This window comes from Podarcis muralis, chromosome 3, assembly GCF_964188315.1.
Source record: "Podarcis muralis chromosome 3, rPodMur119.hap1.1, whole genome shotgun sequence".
NCBI classification, from domain to species: domain Eukaryota; kingdom Metazoa; phylum Chordata; class Lepidosauria; order Squamata; family Lacertidae; genus Podarcis; species Podarcis muralis.
The window spans coordinates 50,082,003-50,098,619 of record NC_135657.1 but is presented as its reverse complement, the minus strand read 5'-3'; the positions used below and the strand labels follow the sequence as shown (position 1 = coordinate 50,098,619).

The window sequence follows — 16,617 nt, the reverse complement described above, 5'->3', positions numbered from 1 at the left end:
AGTGGCACTTCTAGCACCAGGTGTGACCAGAGACTGGAGATTTGGAAGGTTGCCAGGGTAACTACGGGGGGGGGGGAGGGCAAGGGACTTTTGGGAAGAAGAAAGAGATTCATCTTGGCAAGGAAGAAGGAAGGACTGCCTGCAATACTCTGGGCCATGATGTAAGATCTGGACCCCTTCCAGGCAGACTGAAGGTATAAATATGTGAATAAAACCATTATTTCTTAAAGCACCACAGTCTCCGCCATGTCTTCTAATCTCCAAAGGGACACACTGCTTGGCAGAGAGAGGGATAGGCGCCGGGCTTTTGTAACATGATATATAAGTCTTCTAGCTCTCCACTTTCCCCCTTTAGAAGTGAATATCAACCATTCACTTATATGGAAAAAAGTAAAAGGACATGCATCACCCATTTAATCTGCTCCTTGCCCTTAGTGACTCCTTTGACTCTCACAACTGAGTATTAAACCTGCTCCTGTTTGCAAAGCCTTGTCTTGAGTTGTTTCTTGATCACACTAGAACAGGGGTCAGCAAACGTTTTCAGCAGCGGGCTGGTCCACTGTTCTTCAGACCTTGTAGGGGGCCGGACTATTTGGGGGAGGAGGGGAATGATATTGGGGGGGGGGCTCCAGAGAAGGGCTGCTTAAAATGGCGGACGCTCGAGCTGCTGCTGCTGGCACCAACAAAGCCCAGCCCCCTTCCTCCTCTAGGCAGGGTGCGGAGAAGCCAGGAGGAGGGAGGGAGGAGGTGCTGGCGCTGGCACCGTGTGAGGAAGAGGGAGGGAGAGGGAAAGAACACACACGCTGGCGATCCACACGGCGATTCCTGGACCATCCGCGGGCCGGATCTAGAAGCCAATTGGGGCTGATCCGGCCTGCGGACCTTAGTTTGCTGACCCATGCACTAGAGTATGACAGAATGTTGGCATATATTTCGTTGTCCCCGAGAGGGGGCAATGACAATAAAGATATTATTATTATTATTATTATTATTATTATATATTAAATAGTCTTTTTAAGTACAATATCTGGTTAGGTTTGTTCTGGCATGTGCCCGACTGCTTCCATTATTGTGGAGCCAGCTGGCGTATAGCTGCTTTCTGTTCCCAATTGCTGTTTCCTGACATCTTGAGACACCTGTGAGTCATCACAAATGTATCTCCTTTTGGGAAAACAAGCTGGATCATGCCTTTCCTCATGTAAAAAGTGGCCCAGTAAAATGTTGCCCTATACTGGACCCCACATGCTGCTTTATATGCTGCTTTTCACTAGCTTGTACTCCTTTGAGGGTGGCTGGGTTTGGCACATGTTTATCTAAATGCAAAAAGGAATTGTGCAATGTGGAACTACACCCAAATCTCCCTCAATTTAAGGTATATATTGTGACCCCTGTGCTGCACTAAACCATTTATCTTGCTTGAGAAGGAAATGACACATGTTTGAGCTATTGTTCTCAGATTTAAATTGGCAACTACTTCTTGCTTCATTTTCCTCTTAGTGTTTGCAAGATTACAGTTTCAGAGTCTGCTGGATTGCAGAGCCAATGTAAACCAGAGTGTAATTCCTTTATCCTGTTAGCATCCAAAAAGAGAAATCTTAAATCCACAAATGCGACCATGCTAACATTTTCTGAGCACCAGCAGTTTTGCCAGGGACTTTTAAATGGGTGGCTGCCAAGGGCCCCTGTGTGAGCTTCCCCCATCATTGAAAACTAATAGAGTGGGTCTTTTAAATATCACTTCTGGTCAGAATGTAAGATTAATAGATATGATGTTGGATTTTAAGAATAACTTGCACGCATAGATGTGTTGTTCAGTTTGTGGCTCCAAGCCAGCATCCTATAGGCTTCTGTTATAATGCTAGTGGTTTCATCAGACCTGCAGCTGTGCTGTAAATACACAGATGCATACTGTGCCGATGTGGTGTTCTAATGTTATGTCAGCACAAGAGATCTCTATGCATGCATGATCTGGTCTACAACATCAACAAAGCTTCTGAAGCCACAGGAACCCACACAATATGGGATATTTCAATTCTGCAGAACTGTACATTTTGATATAAACAAATGGTGGGGGGGGGGCGACTAAAAATGTAAAACCAAATTTACATTTTATTCTAGATGTTCATGGGCTATGTGCCTCGATTTTCTTGTCATTTATTGAGGCCAATTTTGTCAAGTAAATTCTTCATTTTTATTCCAAGAGCAATCTATTAGGTCTGTCACACCTTGTCTATGTTGTAGTCATGCCTACAACATTTCCCTCTCCTCTCTTAGTTAGCAGCAACAACAACAAAGTTTATGCAAAGAGAATAATTTAAAGATCTACATGCAGATACCATTTCATTTATGAATTCTGCCTCTTTTTATATAAATGTATGGCTAATTGCTTGTGAGGATTCCTCACTAAAAAGTAAACAAAAAAGAGCTGCTATCTTAGCATTTAGTGAGTTTTCTTTAGAGAAACAAATGTTTACAATGAATGGGAAATAAAATGGGTAAAGAGTAAAATAATAAACAATGCAAGTTTATCCTAGACTTGTTGGGCAGAGATAAGATTGCTATTAAATTTATCTAGGTTGGCCACATGCAAAAGAGGAGAGAGCTGCTGCACCTTTAATGATTGGGTAGAAGAGGGAATTTGAGCAGGTTATCATACAAGTTACACTTGGAAGTTACACGCAACTAAGGTAAAGCAGCCCTGTCCTCTTCTGCAGCTAGCCACCCAAGTCCCTCTGTGCTGGTAGAGGGAGAAACTTATGATTTATTTTTATTATTCATTAGTTCTTTTATTTATAACCCTCCTTTCCTCTCCAAGGAGCCCAGGGTGGCAAAGAGATCAACAATAAAAAAGAGCAAAAACATTTTACAACAGTTAAAACACAAACAAGAATGTTATGCTGTGTCAAGCCCAGTGAATATATGGTGGAATTGCACCATGATTTTGCTGGCAGTGCATCATCAGCCAGAACACCAATGAAGGTAGGACATTGTCAACATAAGGAGAAAATGTAGGGCAGAGGAGGAGGGCTAGGGGTGTTGCAGGGAGGGGCAGTGGCAGGGGCAGCTGCCACCCCTCAAACCAAGTAAATAAATAAAAATACTTTAAAAATAAAATACTGACCAATTGTGTCACAGATCTCTCGGTTATACTTCCCCCAACATAAAGTCTGCCCCCCCAATAAATCCTGGCTACACCCATGAGGTTAACTTAGCTTGCAAATGAGGTGAGTGGAGGACATTCTAACCACACTGGACCACACTAGATGCTGTCTCTGTCATCCTCCCTAGAAAGAGTCACAGCTCAGAGGTAAAATACTTGTTCTGCATGCAGAAGGCCTGGGTTCAATCCTCAGCTTCTCCATGTATGGCTGGGGGGGGACCCCAGTCAAACCCTGGAGAGCCACTGGACATGTGGCTCTCAGCAACATTCAAGACATCTTAAAGTGCCTTGCTGTTCTTGTGAGGCACGGAAGAAAACCAACAGCAAATGGTGCTCAGACCCCGTGAGGCCAAATGGGTCAGCCCTCTCCCTCCTCACCCTCTAACCTTGCCCAGGGCAGCGTGAGCAAGGGCCTCCCAGGGATTGGGCAGTTTGAGCATGGGTGCTCCTGGGACAGCAGCTCCTCTCCCCATGCCTGGCCTGACTTGCATGGGAGGCCCTTTGGCTGCAGACCCTTTGGCTGTGCTGCTGTCTCTGAGAGGTGAGCAGGGAGCTTATATTTATTTATACCCCACCTCTTTATCCTGACAGTGAATCAATGTTGGGTTGCTAATGAAAGCACATACATATGTTTGTGTATTAAATGCCGTTTAACAAATAAACATATTAAATTTATTATTTGTGTATTTAATTATACACATTGTGTATATTACACAACATTAACTATATTGCAAACACTTTAATTTACAAAATGGAAATTTAATTCAATGTGTGGCCCTTGGGTTCTGTGTCGAGGTACTCTTGTGGCCCACTTGGTCTGAAAGGCTGGACCGCCCTGGGCTAGAACTTTTATTTGGATTTCCAAGCCACTACTGCTTAAAAGTAAAGAGAAAATGGGCCAACATTTGGGCAACGCTGCCACTTAATCACTGAAAACGATCAGAAATGCAGAATTGGATATACACTGTCAGGTTAAGTCAATTCTGCACTCTAGTTATTTAAACATATCATACATCTATTGTAGTGGAATTTATATGATCAGCTCACAGGCCATGAAGGAAATGGGAAAATGGAAGCAAACACATTACATTTGCAAGAGCAAGATGCCCATTATGAAAAGGTATGTCCAAAAGATTTTTTAGACACCCTGGGATTTTTCAGACATTTGAGTTTCAGAATATGTAGGCAGTGTTCCTATAAAAATTAGAAGAATTTTAATTCCCTGGCTTGCAAATTTGTTCATGGATTTGGTGTTAGATGTGTTTTGAAGTTTATTGTTTTGGTTAGACCACAATGCTGAATGAGCATGTCTTTAGTCATATGCATCTGGCTTCCTTTTTGCTTTCTAATAGTCCTGTTTTGCTTTTGCTCTAATAGATGCCACAGGGTCTCTCATGCTAAAGTAAATTGAATACATTGTGTATATCTGGGCATCATACCATTCAAATGTCTGTGGGTGCCATGCAAGTCAATGTAACAGAGTGAAGTAACTATGTGCTCATTGTTTGGAGTTTTAATTTTTTTAGAGTCTTAATGAATGCTGCATTGACATCACCATTAAGACTCTGCAGAAATCAAATAGGGTGGAAGCCAAATAATAATCTGCAGCCTATACTGTAAAACTGTGGAGTAACAGGGAATCATAATGATACTGTCTACTGGCATTCCTCTGCAAAGTTCAGATTTAATTAACATAGGACTGAGCTATGTATTATACCAGCCATATGGGAAGTGGCTCAAACTAGGGATAGAAAATAACTTTTGATTCTCTCCTAACTCCCCAAACATCACCAGTTCAGAAATATCCAAACCAAATGTTGGCTCGGTAGAAATTTTTGCCTTGGCTTGTAAAGCATTGGCACAGTTTGCCCATTTCTCTTTTTGCCCCTTCTCCATGCTTTCACAAACTTACTGAGCTATGAGATGGGGTTAAAGGAAAAGAACCATAGATGTTAAAACCAAAGGCTGCTTCTAACGCTGTTCTTGCACTCTAAGCTGTTCCAACATGAACTCTGGAAGTTTAGTTTCTTTTATTCCCCCTGACTCATTGACTTGGAAGAATAACAAGATTTCCTAGAATTCAGGACTGTTTCTCAATTCCTCAGCCTGCTATAAAGACTTGAGCTTGGTTATCTTCTTCCACTAGCATGCCAATTATTAGGATGAAGTCCATGAAGACAATGGGTTGTTTCCTATCCTGTGTCAGTGGAGATCCACTGGTGCCACTGGGCTTCTGTTTCCTCTCCTCCGACTGTGCACCACCAAAATCCACTCCCAATGGTCTCACAATCCTTCAAAGCCAATTCTGAGGGTGTGCAGGGTGGCTGGAGGGGACAGGAGAGGAAGAGGTTCTGTTGCACACACTGAACTTCTGCCAGTGGAGTTGCAGTGCTGGGCATGGCCCAATAACTCATTTTATGTATCTAAGCATTTCCACCACCTTCCTTTGAAAAAAATCAGAGGCACTTGTGTGATTCCGAGTAGGAAGCATTGAAAACAAATCTCCCACAAAGTAGTAGCCAATTTAATGCTCTGGTTAAACCTGCTTAAGACATCCAATTTTGAAAATATTGTTATAGACTTTGGATGCCAGAGTTTGTGGGTCCAAGATACCCATGTGTCCTAGGTTTAGTAAATGTTAGAATTAAGAGAAGGTGCCAGACATTCACTTTAGCATGTTAAAAATAAACCATGTGGTTTTTTGTTTTGTTTTCTAAGCTAGGCTGGCTGCCTGGAGAGATGCACCATTAAAAGAGCACAAAAAATGAGTTATGTCCCATTAAGAAGACCATTAACAAAGACTCACTGGGCCGGACAGCAAATGGAGAAAGCCTCTCCCTGAGATGAGAGAGAGAGATAGCAGAGACAAAAGGCCAGAGTTTCAGAAGAATTTGAGCGGGTGATGAGGTAGGCAGAAGGAAAAATAGTTGCATTTTGCAAACAGTTTGACAAGCAAACTTTTTCAGCAGGGGGCTGGTCCACTGTCTACAGACCTTGTGGGGGGCCAGACTATATTTTGGAGGGGGGGAAATGAATGAATTTCTATGCCCCACAAATAACCCAGAGATGCATTTTAAATAAAAGCACGCATTCTACTCATGTAAAAACACCAGGCAGGCCCCACAAATAACCCAGAGGTGCATTTTAAATAAAAGGACACATTCTACTCATGAAAAACATGCTGATTTCAGGACCGTCCATGAGCCGGATTTAGAAGGCGATTGGGCCAGATCCAGCCCCCGGGCCTTAGTTTGCCTACCAATGGAGTAGGGACTCTGTATGATGTCTGAACACCATACGATTTGACATCAGGTCTTAAAACAATATCACTTTCTTAGCTCACCACTGTCTCTGAAGACCTCTACTTCTCCCAATGTTTTCATTAGTCTCATCCAGGCAGCTACTCCATGACTGAGGAAATCATGCAGGCTATGCTCTCAAATCACACACACGGTGAACCTAACCTGCTTCTCTTCATAATTAATAATAATAATAATAATAATAATAATAATAATAATAATAATTTATTATTTATACCCCGCCCATCTGGCTGGGTTTCCCCAGCCACTCTGGGCAGCTTCCAACAGAATATTAAAATACAATAATCTATTAAACATTAAAAGCTTCCCAAAACATCGCTTGTTTGTCTGGCAAGGCATACAAGACAGAACAGGATACCTGTTGGGCTGCGTAAAACAGTTTCTGCCTCATGCAAGAGTTCCAGAATCTTTTGAAATAGCACCAACAGTGGCACCAACACATTTTGAAATTAACAAATTGTAACGTTTATTCTTCATTTGGGGTCAGGGGCTTTACAAAATACAAAGCCTAATAAAAAATACCTGTCCAATGTAGCGGTTACTTCTTGCACTATTTGGGTATGACACAGAGTGTCAAATTGACCTATTTTTCAATATTCCCGGCACTGTACTTCTCTTGTTGGTCAACCCCCACCACCACTACCACACAACGCCTTGAACTTCTCCACAACTTGTGCATGCTGTCTGAAAGTCACTGTCTCTGTTGTCTTTTCAGCACCAACTGAAGACCTTCCTCTTTCAACAAGCCTTCTAAGTGAAGATCTTTCCCAGTTTGCATCTGTTTTGGAACTGTTTTTAAATGCTTTCCTTGTTATTTTGCTTGTGTGCTTGCTGCCCTGGGCTCCTTTGGGAGGAAGAGTGTGATATTAATTTAACAGACCAACCAACAAACAAAGGATGCAATCCTCCCCATCACCATCACCACCAATACTCAAAATGGCCAGACTGCTGTTTTGAGGCTCCCACTTGTGATGCTTTTGCAGAGACAGAAGGAGTAAAATACCCATTTCAAAATGGCAGGTGCAACTGCTTCTAATGTTTTGGAGTGGAGAAATAATCTCTCCCAAGCTGCCTTTGCTTCCTATTGAGTTTTGATCAACTGACATTTCCTTGCTGTCTATGTAGCTTTGTGAAGGGCTATGCTCTCTGATTAACTGCATTCTTTCAGGAAGCCCTTGGTCTAGAATTCCAAACATCAATCAATTTGAAATGTATTCCTCTTTTTTTAAAAACAGCCATCTCTTAGCATTCAGTTTGTTCATGCAGGACCCTATCAAATGAACCAAGTTTCTCCAGGATTCTGAACCCAATGATAGAAGGAGGCCTCTCATAAAGAACATTCCTTTCAGGAAAGGGCATCAGACTTGGACAGAAGACTCTCCTTCTTGTGTTTGTGTCCTTCTTCAGCAAAGGAAAATAATTTATAAATGTTGCTGGCTTCTTTCCCCATACCATAAAGGACGGAACGCACTTGCACTATCTTTCACTCTTTCTGCAGCTAGGCTAAAGCAAGCAACTCTTTCTTTCCATTCAGCCCATGCTGCAGGATCACGAAAGCTGAGGAGCCTTGGTGCATGGAACAATGCCATTTTCTTTGTCTGGTTTGGAATCCGTAGGTTTAAAACTTAGACTTCTGACACCATGTCACAGAAAGCTTACAGAGAACACCATTCAGGAAGCTAGACAAGAGCTTCATTGTCTCTTAAACGAGAACAGAACAGCAAGAGGAAACTCCCAACTCTACTCAAAAAGAACATAAGAAGAGCCCCTGCAGGATCAGGCCAAAGGTCCATCTAGTCCAACATCCTGTTCTTACAGTGACCAACCAGGTGCCTATAGGAAACCCACAAGCAGAAACTGAGCACAACCTCACTTTCCCCACCTGTAATCCCCAGCAACTCGTATTCAAAGGCAATTATGGAAGAAGAAGAGAGCCATTGTGGCTAGTAGCCAATGATAGCCCTATCCTCTATGAGTTTCTCTAACCCTCTTCTGATGTGATCCAAGTTGGGAGCAAATTCAATTGTTTTAACTATGTGCGGTGTGAAGTAGTTTCTTTCATCTGTCCTGAATCTTCCAACATTCAGCTTCACGGGATGCCCATAAGCTCTAGCACTATGAAAAACTTTTCTCCATCCACATTCTCCATGCCATGCATTATGTCACCTCTTACTTGTGTTTTCTCTAAACTAAAAAGTACCAAACACTGCAACCTTTCCTCACAGGGGAGTCGCACCACCCCCCTCGATCAAGTTGGTTGCCCTTTTCTGAACCTTTTCCAACGCTACAATATCTTTTTTGAGGTGAGGCAACCAGAACTGTAGACAGTATTCCAAATGTGGCTGCACTACAGATTTGTATAGCAGCATTATGATATTGGCAGTTTTAATCTCAATTCCTTTCCTAATAATCCTTACCATGGAATCTGCCCTTATCACAGCTGAAGCACACTGGGTCAACATCTTCATAGAACTACCCACTACAACCCCAAGGACTCATTCCTGGCCAAGACACACCAAGTTCAGACCCCATGAGCTTATGGGTAGAATTAGGATTCATTGCCTCAACATGTATCACTTTGCACCTGTTTGCATTGAATTGCATTTGCCATTTTATCACCTATCCACTCAGCCTATCTTTAATAATGATTTCCAGACATTTTTGCCAGAACAGACATTAAGCTAACTGGACTGTAATTTCTACCCCCCCCCCTCCAATCTTAAAAAACCCAAAACAAAACTAGTGTTACATTAACTACTGTCCAGTCCTCACATATGTAGGATGATCTCAGGAACAAATACAATTAAGTTTAGTGCCACCTAGTAACTAAACTATAAGTAATATTAGACACACATGTCTTCTCAAAACTAAGCCCCATTTGAACATGGAACTTTTTTCCTACAAAGAATTGTAGGCGCGGAGGGCCTTCTGGCGGTTCCCTCACTGTGAGAAGTGAGGTTACAGGGAACTAGGCAGAGGGCCTTCTCGGCAGTGGCGCCTGCTTTGTGGAACACCCTCCCATCAGATGTCAAGGAAATAAGCAACTATCTGACTTTTAAAAGACATCTGAAGGCAGCCCTGTTTAGGGATGTTTTTTAATGTTTAATGCTGTATTGTGTTTTTAATATTTGGTTGGGAGCCGCCCAGAGTGGCTGGGGAAACCCAGCTAGATGGGTAGGGTATAAATAAATTAATTATTATTATTATTATTATTAAACACATTGCTTATTATCTGTTCCCAATATTTCTATCCCACATTACTATAAAAACGACTGAGAGCATTGGAGCCACCACAGTGGAGGGTGAGGAATCCACTGCCACAATCAGGTGACAACAAAAACACTAAAGACTATTGTAACAAAGTATTCCTAAGTAACACAGTCAAGTACAGTAGAAGGAATTCTTGCACTTTTTCTTTTTTAAAAAATCACCTATTGAACATCTCTGGTCAGTGACTGTAATAAGCAGATTCATTCATTCACCTCTTGAAGCCTACTGGGTGCTAAAATAGATGGCCAATGCCCCTTCCGATCGTCAGGAGGAGGGGGGGTTGTGGGATCACGACCCGCCCACACTCGCTCTCGCGAGGCTGGCGTCAGCCTCGCGGGAGACAGGGATTCCCCCAATTAGCATACCCTGTGGCGCCAGCCAATCGGCTGGCGGCAGGGGCGGGCCTTCGTAGGGCCACTTAAGGTCAGGGCAGCCCTTGGCTCACCCCCTTTCTTCCCTGGAGACGACGCGGTTTCCCACCCACCCGCCCTTTAGGTTTTGCCACTGACCTTGCTATGGGCTTCGGCTGGTCGCCGCAAGGGGCCTGGTAGGAGTTTTTCCATTTGGCTAATTGGCTGGTTTTGTGAGCCACTTGGTTTTTTCGCCTACCTCGTAGCAAATCGTCACAACTCCCTCGGTTTTGGCGGTAGGCATTGGCCGGGGTATTGTCATGCAGATGAGGTTGGGGGGGAGGAACGCCATCACCTCCCCCAATGCTTGAAGGGTAGTTCGTTAAAGGACTCTGAGGGGCGACGCCTCGTCCGAAACCTACGGAGGCTAGAGCCTAAAGCGCGCCCCCGAGCGGTAACCCCTCGGGGAGCGCCTAGGGATATGCATCTCGGGTGGCTCCCCCTGTTGGTGTTTAACCCTTCCCGGTCAGACCGGATAGTCAGTTAGGGCCAATGCCTAAAGCCAATACCCTTCTTTCCTGTAATCAATAAAGTTGTGGCCATTTTCGCCCATTAACCTAAAACTCTGTGTCCGTTGTCTTCATTTATTCCACCTGTGGGGGGGAGGGAATAGCCACACAATTGCCATTCACTTGCCCTGAATCCATATGGCAGCCTTCTCAGAAGATGTCCACTTCTGAAAACTACTGGCATTTACTTGGCATCAGCTCCATCAAGCAGCTGTCCAACTGGGGCAAAGACATACGTGCGCCTTGACAGTGAAGGAAGGTGTGGATGGTCATGGTTTCCCTAAGGCAGCTTTTGCATTTTTAACTATGAAGCATGCCAGTGTTGCTAAGATCAGCAAAAATTAAAAGGTGCACATTCTGCTTGTTCTGAAAATAGTTTTACATTATTTAATGTTGTTAAAAGTTCTTTTTGTTCAATACTGACCACTAGGGGTGAGCTTTCCCTGCCTTAACTTTAGCAATCCTTTGTTTTATGTTGTATTTCAATTGCTTTTAAAATGCAGATATATTGTTCTAAGTGGAGAGCCAGAAAGCAGCATCAAGAAAGAACAGAGATATCTGATCCACCCCAACACAGAAAATTTCAGTGTTCCCACTTCCTTTAGCTCTTAATTCCCTCAAACATTCCCCCCTCCTCTTGAAGGTTCACTTCTCTCTTGGAAGAATAGTTTCTTCTCAGAGGAAATGCAGTACTGCATTGTCTGAATGCAGGTACTTATCAAGGCTGCCAGCTTATAAAGGTAAAGGGACCCCTGACCATTAGGTTCAGTCGTGACCGACTCTGGGGTTGCGGCGCTCATCTCGCTTTATTGGCCAAGGGAGCCGGCGTACAGCTTCCAGGTCATGTGGCCAGCATGACTAAGCCACTTCTGGAGAACCAGAGCAGCACACAGAAACACCATTTACCTTCCTGCCAGAGCAGTACCTATTTATCTACTTGCACTTTGACGTGCTTTTGAACTGCTAGGTTGGCAGGAGTAGGGACCGAGCAATGGGAACTCACCCTGTCGTGGGGATTCGAACCACGGACCTTCTGACTGTCAAGTACTAGGCTCAGTGGTTTTACCCACAGTTTATACAGACCAGCAAAAGAAAATCCATTTTCAAACAGTGCGACCATGAGCAAGGAACACCTCCATAGAATCAAACACAGTTCCTTAGCAAAACTCTCAGTTGCAGTAGTTGGGATCAAGAGAGAGGAATTGGAAAAGCAGAGCAGAAAACCTTTTTAAAGCCACAACCCTGTTTAAGATACAATGATACCTCGGGTTACAGACACTTCAGGTTACAGACTCCGCTAACCCAGAAATAGTATCTCAGGTTAAGAACTTTGCTTCAGAATGAGAACAGAAATCACGCGGTTGCGGCGCGGCGGTGGCGGGAGGCCCCATTAGCTAAAGTGGTACCTCAGGTTAAGAACAGTTTCAGGTTAAGAACGGACCTCCAGAATAAATTAAGTTCTTAACCCGAGGTACCACTGTACACTTATCTTTACCTGGGGGAAAGTCCCACTGAACTTGCTGAGGCATGTACTGGCATGTCTTGTCCAGCTGCAATCCTGTGCATACTCTACTTGGGTCCTTACTCAGTAGGACTTGCTCCTGGGCTTTGTGCTGTAAATTTTTTATGCCGTTTATGCTAATGTATGTGAAACTGGGTCTTAGCAATCTTTACAATCTCTTGCACCAGCTTACACTAGTTGCAAAATGAACAGATCCACCACTGGCTTCAAAGACTGACATAATCCAAAATGATGGAGATGCTGCCTGCCACTGGACTCGGAAGGCTTCCAAATTCCACAGAAGTCTTATTTATTTCCACCTGAAGCACAAACCTACCTTAGCCTTACCATGCACAAATGAGAGAGGTCTTGAGGGGACAGCTCTCTGTAGACAGGCTAAAACTGCAGCACCGTGGGAACAGAGCGAGTGGTTAAAAGTCTGGAAGCAGGACTGGGGAGAACTCAGTTCAGCTCTCCACTGGGCCATGAAGCTCACTGGGTGACCTTGGGCCACTCCAGCCTCCCAGCCTAACCTACCTCACAAGGTTGTTGTGAGGATTACTTGGGGGCAGGGCAGGAGAACTGCGTGTGCTCCCCTGAGCTCCTTGGAAGGAGGGTGGAATAAAATGAGTAAGAGACCACACCTTTAGGGAAACAGTTGTAAAACTGATAAAATGGTTTCCCCATGGGGTCTACTTCGTTCCCCAACACTACCTTCCACCCTTCAGCTGGAAAGTGAAATTACTTTTGATAAACAAATGAAACCATTTTTAAAAGGCTAATTCACACAATTTCCCCCTTGTCCTAAGACTCTTGCACCAGCAACGTCACTAGCAAATTCCGCAGCAATGAGCCCAAGAGAGAGAAAGAGAGAGAGAAAACTATCTTTTGGAACTTGGAACATCGAGCATTCGGTCAGACGCCGGTGAAGTTAAGACCGTGCCGGCTATTATTATTTTTTGGTTACCTCAAATCTACTGAGACTCGAGCTCTTGGAGCGAGACTTCTTGCGGAGGTAGACCGAGAAGAACCTGCGCACTGTGAACTTCTTCATGCTCATTTCCATTGCCCCGGCGTCTGGAAGGGCAGCAGGCAGCACCGGAGCCGACCGAGGAGCCGCAGTGGCCGCGCGCGGCTAGGGCAGCCCGGCACACTCCCGCGTTAGATCCATCCGGGGAGGAGAAGCGGAGGGCGAGCCTTCCTCACTTGGGCAGCCAGGAGAAGGGAGATCCCTTCGGGGATTCATCCAGTCCCAGGGAGAGAGAGAGATGGAGAGCTAAGCCCCTCCGAGGCGCATCTCCAGAAGCGCCCCCGCCGCCCGCGGCTCGCTGCCCGGAGCAGATGAAGCGCCTTTTTCGCTCCGCCTCCGCCGCCGGTGTTTACATTGCCTCGCTGCAACTGCCAGCCCAACTCGCTGCCTCTCCGCGCCCCTCCCTCGCCTTCGGTCCCGCTACTACGTCCAATCGGAGCGGGGCTCTTGCTGCCCGCATTATAAGCTCCAAATCCCCAGCCCTTGCAGATGGGAGATAAATATTAAATGTGCCTATTAGTTGTCCTCTTGGTTAAAGCAGGTCTTTTGTCAATTTCCTGGCTCTCCCGGATCGCGCGGTGGAAGCAGGCGCCCTGCTGCACTCCACTCCCGCCCTAAGCTGCTTGCAAACTGCAGCAGAGCGAGGGAGAGCTATAATTATCCTGGTCCGATTTGGGAAGAGATGAGCTGCTCGACAAAGGAGATTCTCCTGGGAGAGTTCTCCTGTCAGTCAGTCAATCAGTCAGTCAGTCACATCAGGCTGCTGCAGAAGAGATGCAGCTTCCCAAGCCTTTATTTCTAACTGCTGTTGTGAATGTCTTTCCTCCTTTATGACTTTCCTTGAGTTTCAACCAACCCCGCCCCCACAAAGAAAAAAAATTGGTTCAGTTTTAGAGAGAACACTCAAGACCTTGAAACATCAGATTTCTTCATTTGCCTCGCTACAGAACTAAAAGATTCCATCTGATCTCTGCATACAGGCTCACATTCCAGTACTCACCAGCTGCATACCAGCACCTTGACTTTTCAGAACCACAGTTTCACCTTAAATGCACTTAGAGGCACTTAAAAGCCATCCTCTTTAATCATCCCGATAGTCTGCATGGCAGTGATATTAAAGGGATGTTAAAAATGCAAAGGAGTGCCCAAAGGGTTTGGGTGGAAGAGCAACACTTGGGGGGGCCAGCTGACATTTGCATCCGAAGGACCAAGCTCTGAAATGAGTCAGGTACATAAATTATAAAACATTGCTGCTATTATGTTCTTGCGACATTCAATGTCTAAATGAGCACTGGTATCACCAAAGAGCTGTTGCTGTTGCAAAGAAGGGGACCCTGTGGCCCTCGGGATGTTCTTGGATTCTAATTTACATCTTCTCTGACTACTGGTCGTGCTGGCTGAGGCTCATGGGAGTTGGAGTCTGGAGGGCCACAGTTTCCGTAATCCAGCAGTAACAGTTGCCAAAATGGCCACTCCACTGAATGGGGAACTTGAAGGTTTCTTTTTCTTCTTCTGGAAGCCTATGCTGGCAATTTCTCATGGGAACATTTCTGTCTATCTTAGCTGAAGGGGTAGGGAATTTCTTTAATGTTTTAAAATTTCCAAAGTTCTTCCCCACATTTGTTCCACCAAACTAATATTGCACCTCCCTTTTGCTAATATTCCGTCTCCAGGCTAAAAGGTTACAATATGGAGATGCCTCCTTCCCACACTGACACTGAATTTCTCTGATGACTTATTCATGACTCAGTTGGGATGGTCAGATACATGTAGATGACAACACAACGCTGAAGATAGTTCCCAGAGGCCACTGCCACCAATCATTCAGCCTTAAAAAGAGGAATCTATCATGTGTGAAAGTTGCTAATTATGTCTTATGACACCTATAGGCACTCCTCTTTGTTGTCTCAGCTGATTATGCTGGTCAACTGCCATTTGCCACCCAGCCAGAAATATAAGAAAAGACAGAAAGATATTATAAGTTCTAGTCTCATGAAACCCCAATACAACTCCCACTTCTTGTCCATCATATTCATGCACCACTTACTGTACTAGAATGTGTGCACACAAGAAATATCTTCATATGTAATTAGCATCTTCTTGGGTCAATTCCTGATTACCTCACCTGAGGGCATGGTTAAACCAGGTTGACCCCCTGCAATACAGGAATCACAACTAAGTCTTGTTAAAGAATTCCTGGACAAACTGGCTCCAGCTGTTGAAACAGTAGTTTTAATGCCTCTCTGTGGTCAGAAAGGCACTACAGTCTTTGATCCCATACAATTTAAAACAGTCCATTGTTTTGCAATTATTATTATTAATATACACTTGAAGCTGCTGCTGCTATTATTTTGATCCGGCAAATCTGGTGTGATTTATGACTGAATACAAGTATAATACAAAAAATGGAAATTGTAAATTTGAAGATTTTGCCTATGCAGGAGGATGAGGACTGTTTTATATCCCAGCAAAAGTCCTACACAGACTTTATAAACAGGGACAAGCCAAAAATAAATTAAATTGGAAATTGCTTCAATGTAGTTACAGACAAACAATGATTGGAGCAATTTACATTGCAAAAAACTGAGATTAGGGATTCATGTTAGTAACTAATTAATTGACTCCCCTCAGAGGAACTTCTACCACCACAGAAGGAGAGGGGAGAGAAATCAATAAATGGATATGCATAAAGTGAGATATGGGGGGGGGGGGTCAGGGGTAAATAACATGCTGGCAATTTTAGTACAGAGCAGTGTGGCTTCTGGGGAACAGCTACCGCTTGGTGACAGAGCATGTACTTGGCATATAGAAAGTTCAGTCCCTAGCATCTCCAGGTAGGACTTAGAAAGATCTATCTGAAATTCAGGAAAGCTGCTTGCAGCCAGTGTTGAAGATACTGGGCTAGATTAAGGTTACCAGATTTTTTTCAATGAATCCGGGGACACTTTTCAACTTCAATGGATTTTGTATGGGGAATGATTTGTAAATCCGGGGTCTGTCCCCAGGAAACAGGAACATCTGGTGACCTTAGGCTAGATGGACCAGTGGCAGGGTTCAGCATAAGTAGCTTCTGATATCCTTATAAAGAGTTTTGATTATAATTCATCAAAATCATTAGAAGACAACCACTGTGAGTGCCTGTGCAATAGAATCCAGGAAGTTTGTATTCAGCAATAAACAACTTACAGCACGATATGATGAACGATGCCTTTCTCAAGATTGTGCAGCAGAAGGCAATTTGTTTAGTAGTCCTGGAACAGTGCTGACCCCTGCAAGTCAATGGGCAGCATCCAGCAATAGCTTCAGTGTATGGTCATTTAGCTCAGCCTGGCACAATATGCCATGGAGAGCTTACTTTTGCATCAGAACTCCATTGTTAGAGTCCTGTTTTCAACAGGAAAGTTGTTCTGGGCATTC

General features: G+C 44.2%; 1 protein-coding gene across 3 annotated transcripts in view; it reads right to left on the bottom strand.

Annotated features, from left to right (window-relative positions):
- RPS6KA2 (ribosomal protein S6 kinase A2) overlaps nt 1–16,617 on the bottom strand; it is a 172,564-nt gene that overhangs the window by 95,337 nt on the left and 60,610 nt on the right. Inside the window, exon 1 of one of the 3 annotated variants that reach the window (XM_028723880.2) lies at nt 13,138–13,932. The exons of the other annotated variants lie outside the window; for them this stretch is intronic. Coding sequence (XP_028579713.1) covers nt 13,138–13,236 — 99 coding nt within the window. The 5' untranslated portion in view covers nt 13,237–13,932. Of the gene's footprint in view, nt 1–13,137; nt 13,933–16,617 lie in introns of those variants that run through there. 3 annotated transcript variants of the gene reach the window in all.